At 41.2% G+C, this 14973-nt stretch overlaps 1 protein-coding gene across 1 annotated transcript in view; it reads left to right on the top strand.

Annotated features, from left to right (window-relative positions):
• The window catches only part of SCN11A (sodium channel, voltage-gated, type XI, alpha subunit), a 93532-nt gene extending 83672 nt beyond the window's left edge, over window positions 1–9860 (top strand). Inside the window, exons 24-26 of the mRNA XM_006890647.1 lie at window positions 2725–2825; window positions 5312–5582; window positions 8857–9860. Of these exons, the coding sequence (XP_006890709.1) occupies window positions 2725–2825; window positions 5312–5582; window positions 8857–9860 (1376 nt within the window). The remainder of the gene's footprint in view (window positions 1–2724; window positions 2826–5311; window positions 5583–8856) is intronic.
• The last annotated feature ends 5113 nt before the right edge of the window (window positions 9861–14973 follow it).

Below are 14973 nucleotides of genomic sequence, written 5' to 3' on the forward strand. Positions count from 1 at the left end.
TTTCTTGGCAGTCCATGGTACATTCAGTACTCTTCTCCAGCACCACAGCTCAAAGGCGTGAATTCTCCTTCTGTCCTCCCTATTCATTGTCCAACTCTCTGATGCATGACAAGTGATTGCAAAAACCATGGCCTGTATCAGGCGCACCTTAGTCTCCAGAGAGACACCGTTGCTCTTGAGTACTTTAGAGAGGTCCCTAACCACAGACTTTCCCATCGCAATATGTTTTTTTATTTCCTGGCTACTGGTGCCAAGAGTGTTGACCATGGAGCCGAGCAAACTGAATCTGTGAACAATCTCAATCTCTTCACCATCCATCCTGATGCTACCAATTGGTCCAGTGGTGAGAATTTTTGTCTTCTGGACATGGCCATCATTACCCTCTCTTTTCATGTCCCAGCTGAATCCTTTCTATTTCTTTTACCTCCTCCTTCAACCCACCAGGTTGTGCAATCTTGTGGTTTCATCCCTTTTCATCCTCACCCTTCTGCTCTCTCTCCTTCCTCCCTTGGGTCTTCCTACATGTTTTACTAGTCATCCTTATATTTTTACAATAATGGTCTTATGTAGTATTTGTCCTTATGAGATTGAGTTAGTTTGTTCAGCATAATACTCTCCGGTCCATTTTTTAAAACAAGCTACTTATATTAAAGTGTTAGAATTTCATTCTACCACCACCCCTCCACCCCTCCACCCCCCAAACCAGAATTAAAATAAGGTCCTCCCATTTCACAGTTAGTTTTCTTCTTCTCTACAATAACAAGGTGTCTGAGAACCAGGTGGAACATTTCCCATTCCAGACCGGGAAGCAGCCATTTCTCTGTGAAACACTGCATTCTTCAGCTGGGAATGGTGTTAAGATTACGGACCTAGGGAGCTCTGGTGGCCTAGTGGCAAGGAGCTGCAACTACAATCGCAGAGGCGCACGGTTCAAATCCACCAGATGCTCTTCAGGGGAAGGAGGGACAATCTCCTCCTGTAGCAGTCAGATCTGATTTGACGGTACACACACACAAAAATTTAAAAAAAAAAAAAAGATTACGGACCTAATCACTATTTCTAGTCTTTTCAGTGGGCAAAGCTACTTCACCTCTAGGCCTAGAGAGAAATATATATGTGGAAATTTGTAAGGTGATCATTCAAATTTAGGACTAAAAAGTTTTCACTTAATCTCTTCTCTACATTATCTGCATCTCCCCTTCTCCTCACCGGGAAATCCGGTTCTTAGAGGCCCAGAAGATGATGGGATTAGCAATTTCCACAACTTTTCATTTCCTGCTTCTCCACACAGCACACAAGACATTCAGAACAACAGCATTAATACAATCATGACAAATAGAATTACAAAAAGCATTTGTCACCCCAGTGCATCTCAGAACAACCTGCTTTAGGTCTAAGGCTGTTACTCTACGTCCATGCTGAGGGTGTAAGTTCAAATTCCAAGCATTCGTTTAAAACAGTCAAGAGTGGCCAATTGCCAGCAGGGCTGAAATAGCCATGTTTGCTCATGTCTATTTTCCACGTTTTCATAGAGAAAGCAGCCTTTGGGAAGTCCAGGTTCATCCAGGAACCCTGCCCTTCACATAAATCCACTGCCTCTAGTGCTGACTCCATCCTGGTTTTTAAAGAGTCTAGTTTATGTCAAATCAGGTCTGAGCCCAGAAACCTCAAATGCTGCAGAGTAGAACTGTTTCCAAGGATTTTTAAAAATCATAATCTGATAGATCTAGACATGGTGTTGTTGCATGGGAGGAGATTGCCCGCCTTTCTCCCTCAGAGCCTCTGGTGACCTTGAATCACATGCCTTTGGGCTTGCAGTGCAGCTTCTTGCCACTAGGCCACCAGAGCTCCCTAGACATAGACATGTTGTTGTTAAATTCGAGCACGACTCATAGCGACCCTATGAACAAAACACCTGAACCCTGTACTATAACTATTGTCATTTCTCTATGTTCGTAGAGTTTTCAGAGGCATGTGGTTTAGGAAATGGATACCACTCCTGCTTAGATATAGATACTTTTTAAAAAATCTAGTTTCTAGAGATTGGCAAATACCTTTGATGACTCATAACTTTGGAGGCAATTTCACTTTGTTGTTATTTTCTTTTTGTTGTTGGTGGTGTTATTTTCTTTTAGAAAATCTCTTTTGAATTTTAGATCCTGGATGTTTTCTTTACCTTTGCCCAAGTTCAGCTATACACTTAGTAGAAATTCTGTTTTGTCTTACCAGTGTTTCTGGATAGTTTATGCTTAAATTTCTAGAAAATAAAATCCCAATTCATTGCTTTAACTCTTTATTGCTCAAGAGTGAAAACTCTGCAAATTCTGTCCCTTCAAACTTACTCCCATCCTCTGAAATAGTTATGGGCAGGTTTTATAAAATTTTGCTAGTTATATTTTACACATTCATTATTTAAAAGGATTTTATTTAGCATTTTTTGTGGTCTAAATTTTTGTAAGAATTCTGTAGATGTTTGCAAAACATTTGGAACCTTCGATTATATTGTAAACTATGAAGTACAGTGGATAACCTTATTTTTTCTCCACTTTTTTATTTAAACCCTTTTCCCTTTTAACCTCACCTAGAGTCTGACCTCTGTTATTTTTCACACAAATTTCAAGATAAATAAAAATGTAATATAACTTAAAACTATTTCTAAAAAAAATCCCAGAAATTATACTAACCCCCCCAACTTCCTGTTAATTATATTTTCCGTATACTTAGGCGGCCAAGACATTTTTATGACGGAAGAACAGAAGAAGTACTACAATGCAATGAAAAAATTGGGATCCAAGAAACCTCAGAAACCTATTCCAAGGCCACAGGTAAGAGCATGTGAATAATCCTAACTATATGCATCATAGATTGCTTAGGAATCGGGGTTTCTGCAGTCTCCTTTGTTTGTGAAATTCACAAGCATCATCTAAGAACTCACTAACAACCGATGTCCACTGTTGTCCCCATATCCTTGGACAATGAGATCTTCACATTCGCCAGTGAGACACTGGGCAGTAGCTTTCATTTACATTTTAGAGAACACACAGAAGATGCTGATCTTATGTTTATTGCAGTGATATGAGCAGTTTGGACTTCATGTTACCCAAATGTAAAACATATCTGTAAATTTTTACTAGAATTTTCTGGTATGAAGTTGATGTCATACATTCTTATATTTACTTCACAGTATTTATTATCAACTTCCTGTATCAGATTGTTGTTGTTGTTGTTGTTATGGGCCATTGAGTTGCCTGCAACCCATAGCAACACTGTTTTTATAGTAGCTCTGAAGCTTACCCTGCCCTGATCCAGTCTCACTGATTGCAACATACCTTCCCAAATTGCCCATTACTGTGTCAATCTATCTCATCTGGAGTCTTCCTCACCTGCACTGTCCCTCCACCCTTCCAAGCATGATGTCCTTCTCCAAGGACTGGACCCTCCTGGCTACCTGCCCAAAGTATGTGAGATAAGGAGAAACTTGGTTTCTCCAAGAAAGATCTATTTGTTTCCTTGGTTGTCCATGGTATGTTCATGACTCTTCTCCAGCATCACAACTTAAAGGCATTAATTCTTCTTCTGTCCTTGTCCAGCTCTCTGATGCATAGCAAGTAATTATGAAAATCATGTCTCTCGACTGACATCGTTGCTTTTTGGTACTCTGGAGAGGTCCCTGACAGTAGATTTTCCCAATGAATGGAATTTATATTTTGATTTCTTGACCGCTGGTGCCAAGAGTCTTGATTGTGGATCCAAGCAAGCTAACAACCTGAATCTCTTCTCCATCTATCAAGGTGCTTCCACTTGGCCCAGTCCAGTGGTGAGAATCTTTGTCTTCTTGATGTTGAGCTTCAATCTATATTATTTGAAGACTACAGTCTTTGACCTTCTGCAGCAAGTGCTTCAAGTCCTCCTCATTTTCAGCAAACAAGTTTGTGTCATCTGCAGAATGTAGTATCAGATTGTCAGCTAATTTTTTCTGTAAAGGACTTGTTGTGTGGTGCAGTTGAGTCAACTACAACTCATAGTTGACTCTACACATGATAGATCTGAACGTTACCTTATTCTGCATCAACGTCCCAATCTCTGTCATTAAGCCCATTGCGGTAGTCACTGTGTCAATACATTGTGAGGTGGGTCTTCCTCTCTTTCACTGAATCCCTATCTTTCCCAGCGTCCTATCTTTAAGAAGTGGTTCCTTCTGAAAATGTGCCAAAATAAGTGAGATGGCACGTCATCATTTTGTGTCTAAGGAACACTCTGTTGCATTTATTTCAAGACAGATTTGTTAGTTCTTTTGGAAGTCCATAGTATATTCAATCCTCTTCTCCAACACCACAACTCAAAGGCATCAATCTTCTTTAGTCTTCCTTTTCATCGTCTAACTTTCAGATACTTAGGAAGCAATTGAAAATACTATGACTTCATTTAGGCACATCTTAGTCTTTAAACTGACATCATCACCCTATAAAACTTTGGAGAAGTTGATGGCAGAAGATTTTTCCAATGCAAAATGTTTTCTGATTCTTCACTCCTGCTACCATAGATGTTGGTTGTGAAGCCAAAGACAATCAATCACTAGCAGCTTCAACCTTTCTTTATCACGCTGTTGCCTAATTGTCCAGTGGTGAGGATTTTTGTTTTCTTGGTGTTGAGACATATCTATCTTAGGCTTTCTAGGTTATAGGACCCTTTACCATTGTGCAGCAAAAGCAGCCATTGTGGTTTTTTAGGTGCCATTGAGTTTACTATAACTCAGAGTGGTCCTTAGAAAGAACACATTGGAAACTTGCCCTAACCTGCACCATGCTCACAATCTCGAAGACCTTGTTGCAGTTTCTGTGTCAATCCCCTTTGAGGGTCTACTCTTTCTCTCACCCTCTGCTTTTCCCATCATGATGTCTTCCGCCCCCCCCCCCCCAAACTGGCCCCTATCACCTAAAAGCCAGAGTTTTGGTTAAGTCGAAGGTCTGACTATCTGAACTGACAAGTGAAGACTTGCAGATGCTCATTCTATTTTATTCCGTGGATTTATGTAAAACAGGTGTTCTCCACATTAATATTATTAAAGTCAAATTCCAGAAACAGATGGGCACAAACTTCATCTTTGTCTTCTCAAATCTAACACGAGAAACTTCATTTCAGCATAATGAGAATATTTTCTGGTCTTTAGAAAAAGATCTCTACTTTTTTCAAGAAATTGCCTTAATTTTGAGAGAGACCAATCTATTGTATTCATTTGTGTGCCTTTTTGTTTATGGGTGTGATTTCCTTCTTACATTTCAAAATAATCTATTCTTCCTTCCTTCTTCAGAACAAATGCCAAGGCCTCGTGTTCGACCTCGTCACAAGCCAATTCTTTGACATTCTCATCATAAGTCTCATTATCCTCAACATGATCACCATGATGGCTGAAACCCACAACCAGTCAAAGGAACAAGCCGAGATCTTGGAGACTCTCAACACAGCCTTTGTGGTGGTCTTTTTAACGGAGTGTCTCATCAAAATCTTTGCTTTGAGACAATACTACTTCACCAATGGCTGGAATTTATTTGATTGTGTTGTCGTGGTTCTTTCTGTTGTTAGTAAGTAAAATCAGCAGCCAGTGGGGTGTGAGGCTGAGAACAGGAAATCGATGTGTAAACCACCAGGAGCCATTGAAAGTATGGACGCCCAAATTATCCACCGAGCCACAGAGCTGAGCTTAACGTAGTTTCTGAAATAATAGTCAAGCACATGGGGGTCATGCTTTCATGAGATCCAGTGTCATTACTAGACTCTTGATTATCTACACAATTGACATAGAGAGTGAAATAGTTATGCAGGTGGAGAAAGATTATTCAATGGAGAAAGAAAAAAAAATTAAGTTTACTTGGTGCTTACCCAGATAATTAAGTAGATTTTATCTTTCTGGTGGAACTCTAAGCTCTAATGAGCATGTTAAGGACTTTATCTTTAGTGTCTCATATTTTTCCTTTGTTCAAAATCCATGTGGATGCCAGACAAAAATTGATGTTCCCTGAGACAGTGCTATGTCCGCCCTCACCTCCTGCCTGGGGCCCCATGGTCCTTTCTGGATTGGGCTCCCCACAGTGTATTATAAGGACAAGCAGGACATTCTCTTTGCTTCATGTGACACATGGTAATTTAAGCCTTGGAACAAACTATTCTTATTTCCACTTTGTTGACACCTTCAGCAACAAGTGTGTCTTCCTAATGACAGGCTGGAGTACTTATGAGGTTAACACAAGGAGAGTAAGAAAAAAAGAGTCAGTGACGGCATTTCTCCCTTCACACACACGAATACATGCATACATATACACACATACACACACATGTACACACACTGTCACCATTGAACATTCAATTCTTTATGGCCAAACCATTAGAGTTTACTTTAGAATTTTAAAGTCTTGTTTTAATTAAGTCTTTCATTTCACTTATATAATTGGATTAAACTTCCCAGACACCCTGCTCTTAATTCAAAAGGACAATGGAAACCGATTTAACAAGTAGGCGCTTTTGTGCTCTCTCCGAAAGGCAGGGTGCATTGAACAGTTATGTTGGATTAAAATACTCCGCTGTTGCGGCAACAGTGAAGAAGTTTCAGAAAGCAAGCAAATGGGGCAGCTGATAGGCTTCTCTGGTTTCTCAGCTATAACATTTAAATAGATAATGTCTAGCAGTACTTTTTTTTTTGTATGCTTAGAGTTAAATTGATTTTTCAGTTTTAATTAGTCAGTTCCAATCACAGGTTCTGATGAAACAGACAGCAGTGATAAAACTTAGAAAAAGATAGAAAACAAAATGAGTGTGAAGCAAGCCCTCTGGAGAACTTAAAGAACGCTCCTCTAACTTCCAAGGAGCACTCATTCACTTTACAATTTACTGAGCTGATACCAGGCAGTGCCAGGCACTGTACTGTTAGAGTTGTTGAAATATAACTTCTGTCTCTCGAACATCTGCTCTAGTGTTAGTTCTACATGCTGTATAGAATTTTTTTCCCAAAGGATGAGGACAGCCACTCACTCATTAGTTTGGGCAGCTTTTCCCAATAAATCTTCTATTCCAACACTTAGCTTCTACCCTTCTTCAAGTTCCATTCTAAAGCCTTAAACAAATATAGAATATGTGTAATTCAAAGTGAGTGTCTCTCTAGGAATTAATAATCCTAGCTGACTTATTAAGACTATTTACTTCACTGGTACGAGTTGCCATCAAGTGAATTCCAAATCACAGTTACTCCAAGTGTTTCATAGTAGACCTCTGCTCTTGGGGTTTTTTTGATTGATGATTTTTTGAGAATTAGAGCGCCAGGACTTCCTACTGAGGACCATTCGAGTAGACTCAAAGTGCTAACCTTCCAGTTAGCAGGCAAGGGTACTAATTGTATGTGCCACCCAGGAATCCCTTATTCATCTTAAAGAGCCTAATCAACAAAGGTAAGGAAATCAGATGAACACCAAATCATGTGGCAAAAGCAGAGGAGAGTTTAGAAGAAGGAGATTACTGTGGGCTGGGTTAATCAGAGACGTGTTAATGGAAGAGGCAATATTTAAAGAATAGACCTCTAACAGTTATCAAATTGGCACTTAATACATGCCACATCTTTCCAGGCTTGGCCACTCAATTGATGTCCACATTAAACATCTTTAGTAAAATTTAACAGTTAGCAAAGTACATCAGCTTGTTCTCTTTGGTCATTAGGTGACGGCCGATGCCTTTTGGCTGCTCACATTGCAATGACCCCTAATGACCTCAGAGGACCTCCAGAGCAATAACGAGGCCATGTCTACACAAGGCCAGCATGTTCCAGCCACTCTGCAATATTTGGGCCAAAATGTGAGTTGTTTTAAATCCTTGACTCACTTGCTTGCAAGTCAGGCAATGAGGGGCCAAGCTGACATTTTAGGCCAAATATTCAGTTGTCTGAAGACATCTCTGATAGAGATACAATCTTGGGGTGTCAACAAGAACAGAGAAATTATCTTCCAACCTGGTTCCTAAACTTCCTGAGTTTGGACATTGGGCATCCTTGGAATGAGGATATTTCCAGATATGAGGAATCTCTATTTGCCAAAGTTGAGTGTCACATCACTGCCATGTGGTCGCTCTCTCCCCAGCCCTACTCATATTGTGTTAAGCTTTTTTGGCAAATAAACTATCCTTTCACATGTTATCTGTATTACAATTCCTTCACACAAATAAGATTCTGTCCATTTGTAAAGATCATTGGAGATAGACTTCTCACCAAACCCAGTTTAAGTAGCACAAATCCATCTTTTTTTTTTTTTTAATCTAAAAGACTCGAATTGTGCTTTTATCTGTTTGTAATTTCATGCACTCAACAAATATAGTAGCCTATGATATGTGTTGCCCAGAAGCGGCTTTAAATACCCAACCTATGCGTATCAGGTTAATTTGATAACTCACAAAATATCTTCTCATAAACCAACATAGCGTCCTTTCTGGCCTCCCTTTCTTCTCCATCGTTGTCTTTGTTCATGATTTGAGACACTTTCTGGGTTCCCCTTAGCTCTCACATGATCTCCCACAGTCTGAGAACTCATCCCTTCTGTGACATGCCCGTGCACAGAGCTAACACTGGGACTCACTGAAGCTTTCTAAGTTTAACCATGATTACTCTCTTAGTCAAAATTGTTGAGGCTTTGGAAAACAGCTTTCTAAATTAAGGCACAGGCAGATGTTTTCCCCGATATTAGTCAAGAAAATTCTTAATTGTCATAGGAATGGAAAAACATTAAGAAAAAATGTTGACCATGTTAGGATTTTGAGGCAGCCTGGGCTTGGATGCAGAGCGGCTGCTGGGAACTCACTGATTGTGCTTTTTCTTCTAAGGTACAATGATCTCTGCCTTGTCAAAACTTGACAGCATTCCGTTTCCTCCAACACTCTTCCGGATTGTCCGCTTGGCTCGGATAGGCCGCATCCTGAGACTCGTTCGCGCGGCGCGAGGAATTAGGACTCTCCTTTTTGCTTTGATGATGTCCCTCCCATCTCTATTCAACATCGGGCTTCTGCTTTTTCTCGTTATGTTTATCTATGCCATTTTTGGCATGAACTGTTTTTCCAAAGTAGATGGAATGGACGACATATTCAACTTCAAAACCTTTGCCAGCAGCATGCTGTGTCTCTTCCAGATAACCACATCAGCGGGCTGGGACGGCCTTCTCAGACCCATGCTGCAAACGAACAACTCGTGTGGCCCCTCTGCAGAGACCCATCCCCTCTCTGGCATAGCCATAACCTACTTCGTCACCTACATCATCATCTCTTTCCTCATCGTTGTGAACATGTACATCGCTGTCATTTTAGAGAACTTCAACACAGCCACTGAGGAAAGTGAGGACCCTTTGAGTGAAGACGACTTTGAGATATTCTACGAAATCTGGGAAAAGTTTGATCCAGAAGCAACACAGTTTATCAACTATTCTGTCCTTTCTGACTTTGCTGACACGCTACCAGAGCCTTTGCGTGTGGCAAAGCCAAATAAATATCAATTCCTGATGATGGATTTGCCCATGGTAAGTGGGGATCGCCTCCACTGCATGGATATTCTCTTTGCTTTCACCACTAAGGTGCTGGGTGACTCTGACGGCCTTGATAGCATGAAAGCGATGATGGAGGAGAAGTTCATGGAAGCCAACCCTTTCAAGAAGTTATATGAGCCCATAGTCACCACCACCAAGAGGAAAGAGGAAGAAAGATGTGCTGCCATCATCCAAAAGGCCTTTAGAAATTACATGGTGAAGGTGACCAAGGGTGATTTACCGCTGCAGAGACTGTGCAATGGAGATGTGCCCAACTCTGTGGTAACTGAGGGCAAGGTGCATTATGATTGAGCTGTACCCCTACCTCACAGCCTCACAGCCTTGACTCCAGCCTTTAGTTGCAGGGGCGTCAAGCTCAGTGTATGAACTACCAGTGGGCTCACTGAACTTACCATTCCATTTCTCCTGGCCAATGTCAAGAATCAGACTTCAGGATTCATGTCAAATTAATCTTACAGAGATTCAAAATAAAGGCTGTCCATCAGTCACTGGTTGTTGCTGCCTACCAAGGGGTAGGGAGTGACCCATAGCTGACTCTCCACTGGGTTTTTAAAGGCAGTAAATCACGAGAGAAGATTGTTCATCTTTCTTTCAAAAAGCAGCTGGTGGATGTGAACTGTGCACTTTTGGGGTGGCAGAACAATTTCTAATACCCCTAAGCCAAGAAGTAGATAACGTAAAGAGCTGTAGAGAGCACATTTATGCTAGGACTGAAGCATTTCAAATTACACCAAAATAAGACAATAAAAAACCAGACAAAATAGCACATTGAAAAAATTTTCCATACATTTCCAAATATATTACCCTATACATCCCTGTGTTGTTTTTGCCTATGTATGTGGATTATCAGATAGGTGTTTTGCATGCCAAATGAAAATTTAAAATACACTAATCAATGAATAGCTTAATTGCAGAGATTTTTTTAACAACATTAACTATTTTGAATTGATTTCACACCTAAAGGCATGATCTTAAAGTGTCTACCTGACCCGTTGTAAGTATTTGAGAAAATAAAGGAATAAAGGAAACATTCAGTTTGCAATTCTTTCAGAAAGCATGTTAACAATTCCATGTTGTGCTCAGGGACTGTGTTAGCGGTGATATGAACATGATTCTTTGTTTGCAATTGGAGGCCGGGGCTGTGGTTCACTGATCGCTCTCTAAACAATTAGCTCTCAAAAGAATAGGGGAGGAGCCCTAAGTGGACACATTTCCATACTCTCATCATCGCTGATTTCATGACTTACTGGTCATGGAGTGGGGAAGAGGTTCTCATTGAGCTGTGAAAGCTGGCTGGAGCCAATTAAAAAAATAGAATCTCATTTACTGAGGTTAAAAATAGCTGCAAAGGATGTTTTAGATGATGACATCTAGATCACAGGGTGGGGATGGCTTAAGGTACAGTGATAGATCATTTGGTGAGGGGCTCTGGTGGCTTAGTGGTAAGAAGTAGAGAAGTAAAATCCAGAAGATATTATAGATTGATAGATAAGTAGAGAAAGAACGAAAGAAAGAAAGAGAGAGAGAAAGATGGATGGATGGATAGATGGATATAGAGATGAATGGATAGATAGATAGATAGATAGATAGATAGATAGATAGATAGATATAGATATGGATGGATGGATAGATATAGAGATGGATGGATAGATAGATAGATGATAGATAGATAGATAGATAGATAGATAGATAGATAGATAGAGATAGAGATGGATGGATGGATGGATAGATAGATGCATAGACAGACTGACAGACTCACTCATAGTTGACCCTCCAGCAGATTTTCAGAGGCTGTAAATCGCACAAGAGGAGATTGCCCATCTTTCTCCTAGAAGCAGCTGCTGGATTCAAACCACCAAAGAGGTGCGTCTTTGAGTCAGCAGCACACCCCCCAATGGACTAAGCCACCAGAGCTCCTCCATTAACATCATAGAGGTCAGGCTTTATGACTGATACAATAGCTGTACTCTACTGACCATGTTGCCACACAATGTTAATATTAACCTTGACCACAGTGCAGCTGACAGGTCAGGCTTTTCAGAGGGGCATGGCCCCAGAAGTAGTCCCATGACTTCTTCCCTAAAAACTTGACTTGTACGGAATCCAAAGAGGGCAGGCAGGGGTGGCTCAGTGATAGAATACATGCCTTCTGCATCTGAAAGCAGAGTGTGACTCCTGACAGATGCAATTCAAGCACAGTCATCACTTGCCTCGCAGTGGATGTTTTCATATGTTGCTGTGATGCTAAATGGGTTTCAGTGGCACGTCTAGGCTCAGCTAGATTTGGGAAAAAAGGCCTTGCAAGCGACTTCTGAAGCTCAGCCGATTACATCTTCACGGACCACAACAGCCTGATCCTGTTGTGAGTGGATGGAGTTGTCATGCACTAACGGTCATTTGATGGCCATTAACGACCATGCAGAGGCCAAGCGAGGCAAGAGGTTGCTGGAAAGTAGCCTGTGAGCAAGGAGCCCACATGTGATGTTGCAGGTGAGGAGAGCAAGGCTCTCAGCCTCTAACCATTTCCTGTTGTTGTTGTGTGCCGTTGTGTCAGAGCCAATTTATAGCTGATCCTCCAGTGGATTTTTGTTGTTGTTGTTGTTGTTGTTGTTGTTGTTGTTATGTGCCGTCGAGTTGCTTGCGACTCATAGCGACCCTCTGTAAAACAGCTCTAAACCCTGCTCTATCCTGTGCCAATCGCACTGCCTCTGACACTCCCATCCCAATTACCCCAGTCACTAAATCAATCCACCTCATAGAGGGTCTTCCCCTCCTGCACCACCCCTCCACGCTCGCAAGCTTGATGTTCCTCTCCAAGGACCGGACCCTCCTTACAACATGTCCAAAGTATGTCAGACGAAGGCCCAGAATCCTTGCCTCCAAGGAGCAGCCTGGTTTAACCCTCCCTAGGATGAATCTGTTTGTTTTCTTAGCCGTCCATGGTACCCTCAATACTCTTCTCCAGCACCACAGCTCAAAGAGGCAGTAAATTGCCCAAGAGGAGAGTGTCCGTCCTCTGAGAGCTACCAAAACAAATGACCACACACTGGGCTGTCCGGCCGGAGCATGTCCCCTGCCATTTCTGCTGATGTTGTCCTGACGGTAACTGGGAGGCCGTTTCCGTCCTCTATGACAAAGAAGAGCTGTTCCTCAGTGTTTCTTTATGGGGAGGAGACTTGGTGGCCCAATAATTAAGTGCTAGGCCGCTGACCAAAATACCGGCAGCTCAGACCTACCAGGAGTGGCAGGAGAAAAGGCCTCGTGCTCTGCACCCATGAAGACCACAAGCCAGAAACACCGTATGGTAGTTTTACTGTCGTGTGTAGAGTCTCAATGAGGCAAAATCAACTTGACAATCCACCGCCAACTTCACCACAAGTTTTATGAAGAGTTTGAATCACAGACCTGTAGTTAGTAACTGGATAACTATAGTACTACCAGGGATCTCCTTCTTCTTTTCTTTTTCTTTATTTTTTTTGGTACACATTGCGTTTTATTCATGTATATTGTGTTTCACACATTTCTTCATTCATATATTTCATATGATCATTCATATACATTGTTGTTTTTTGAAATTTTTTTTGTTTGATTAGGGTTTTTTTATATTTAGTTTTTTAATTAATTTTAATGAAAGCTTACAGACACTTAGGGTTTCTAGTCATTCATTGTTGCACTTTTCTCCCTATCCACCTCCTCCCCCCAATTCACTCTTCTCCTTGAAAAGAAAAACTTTTTCACTGTTACGAAATCTCTTCTCCAAGTCCCCTCCACTTCACTATGCAGCCTTCACTCTGGACTTCTGTAATGACAATAATATCCAGTCATATATCCCTTTTAAACAGTTCTCTCCCTCATCTGTTTCAATGCAATATACATCATTCCTCCCCTCCTTTTCTGTCTTCCCTCAACCCTGATGTCAGTCCTGTTTTACCACAGTGGCCCTATGCAACATTTGTCCTTTTGTGACTGAGATATTTCAGCATAATGTCCTCCAGGGTCATCCATTTTGCATAATATTTCATGAGGTCCTTGTTTTTCAGTGCTGCATAGTATTCCATTGTGTGAATATACCAGAGCTTCTCTATACATTCATTTGTTGATGGGAGGGATCTCCTTCTTACACTTCTGCTATTAGGTGCCATCAGGTCAAGCCCAAGTCTAACTTGGTTCATGGACAGCAGAACAAAACCTGATCCTGGACATCCTTGTAATCTCTACTGCACTTACGGGTGTCTTGCTGAGTATTGCTTTGATCCATCTGGTTGAGGATCCTCCTTTTTTGTTTTTTATGATCCTCTACTTTCCCAAGCATGAGGTCCTTCTCTAGAAATTGGCCCCCTCCTCATACCCAAAGTATATGACATTAACCTTTCTGGCTTCTAAGGAACATTGCGGCTTCACGTTTTCCAAGACAGAATCATTTGTTCTCTTCGCTGTACATGGTATACTTGATAATCTGCACCAACATCACAGAACAAAAGCAGTAATTCTTTTTTTGGCTTTCAATAGTTTTAGAGGTTAACAGGCTTCTGGTTTTCTACAGTTCTGGGGAGCGCTGGTGGCCTGGTAGGAAGGAGCTGCGTTGCTCTCCCAAAGGTACGTGGTTTGGATCTTCCAGCTGCTCAGAGGGAGAAAGTTGGACAATCTCCTTCCGTGCCTCTGAAAACTCGCTGCAGAGTCAGCTACGAGTCGGTCTGCCTCAACGGTACACAACAACAGAGGCTAAAACAATCCAAAACCATGTTCCCTCTGGGGGCTCTAGTATTCTTTCTTACATGTTCCAGATGTTGAGGATTTCTACAGTTCCTTAGCTCAAGGCATTTATATTGAAGTCTCTTCCTCTGCCCTGTGTGTGACCATCTTTCTTCTGCATTTCTCTGATTCTCTTTTCCTCCTGTAATGAGAATGCTAGTCATGTTGGATCATGGCCCATTCTATGGTTTTTCCCCCCATTTAGTTTATTGATTTTTTTCTTTTGTATTGTGGTTTGAGTGAAAATTTATAGAGCAATTTGGCTTTCCATTCAACCACTGAAACCCATCTTGTTTTATGACATTCATTACAATCCCACAATATAACTGTTCTTTCCACTCCCACAGTGTGTTTCATATTTTTATTAATCCTTCTAGCATACCCTTTGCTGTCTTGTGAGCTTTATTCTGGGCAAATGCAGCCCTTTTCCTTTTATACGGTTGATTATTTTAAAGAGGGAGTGTCTCTCTGATGTTACTGTTCACTTTATAGTCCTATTTCGTGTTTGGGCTACAGGTATAAGTTTTATTCCAGGTTTGAAAGTCAACTAAGAGCAAGGACATAAAATCTTTCAGGGAGGGAGGGATGGGCAGGGAGAAAAGTGCAACAATGAATGAATGGAAATCCTCAGTCTCTGTAAACTTTCATTAAA

The sequence above is a fragment of the Elephantulus edwardii genome, unplaced genomic scaffold (genome assembly GCF_000299155.1).
Source record: "Elephantulus edwardii isolate Elephantulus edwardi_28Jun2011 unplaced genomic scaffold, EleEdw1.0 scaffold00091, whole genome shotgun sequence".
In the NCBI taxonomy this organism is placed as follows: Eukaryota; Metazoa; Chordata; class Mammalia; order Macroscelidea; family Macroscelididae; genus Elephantulus; species Elephantulus edwardii.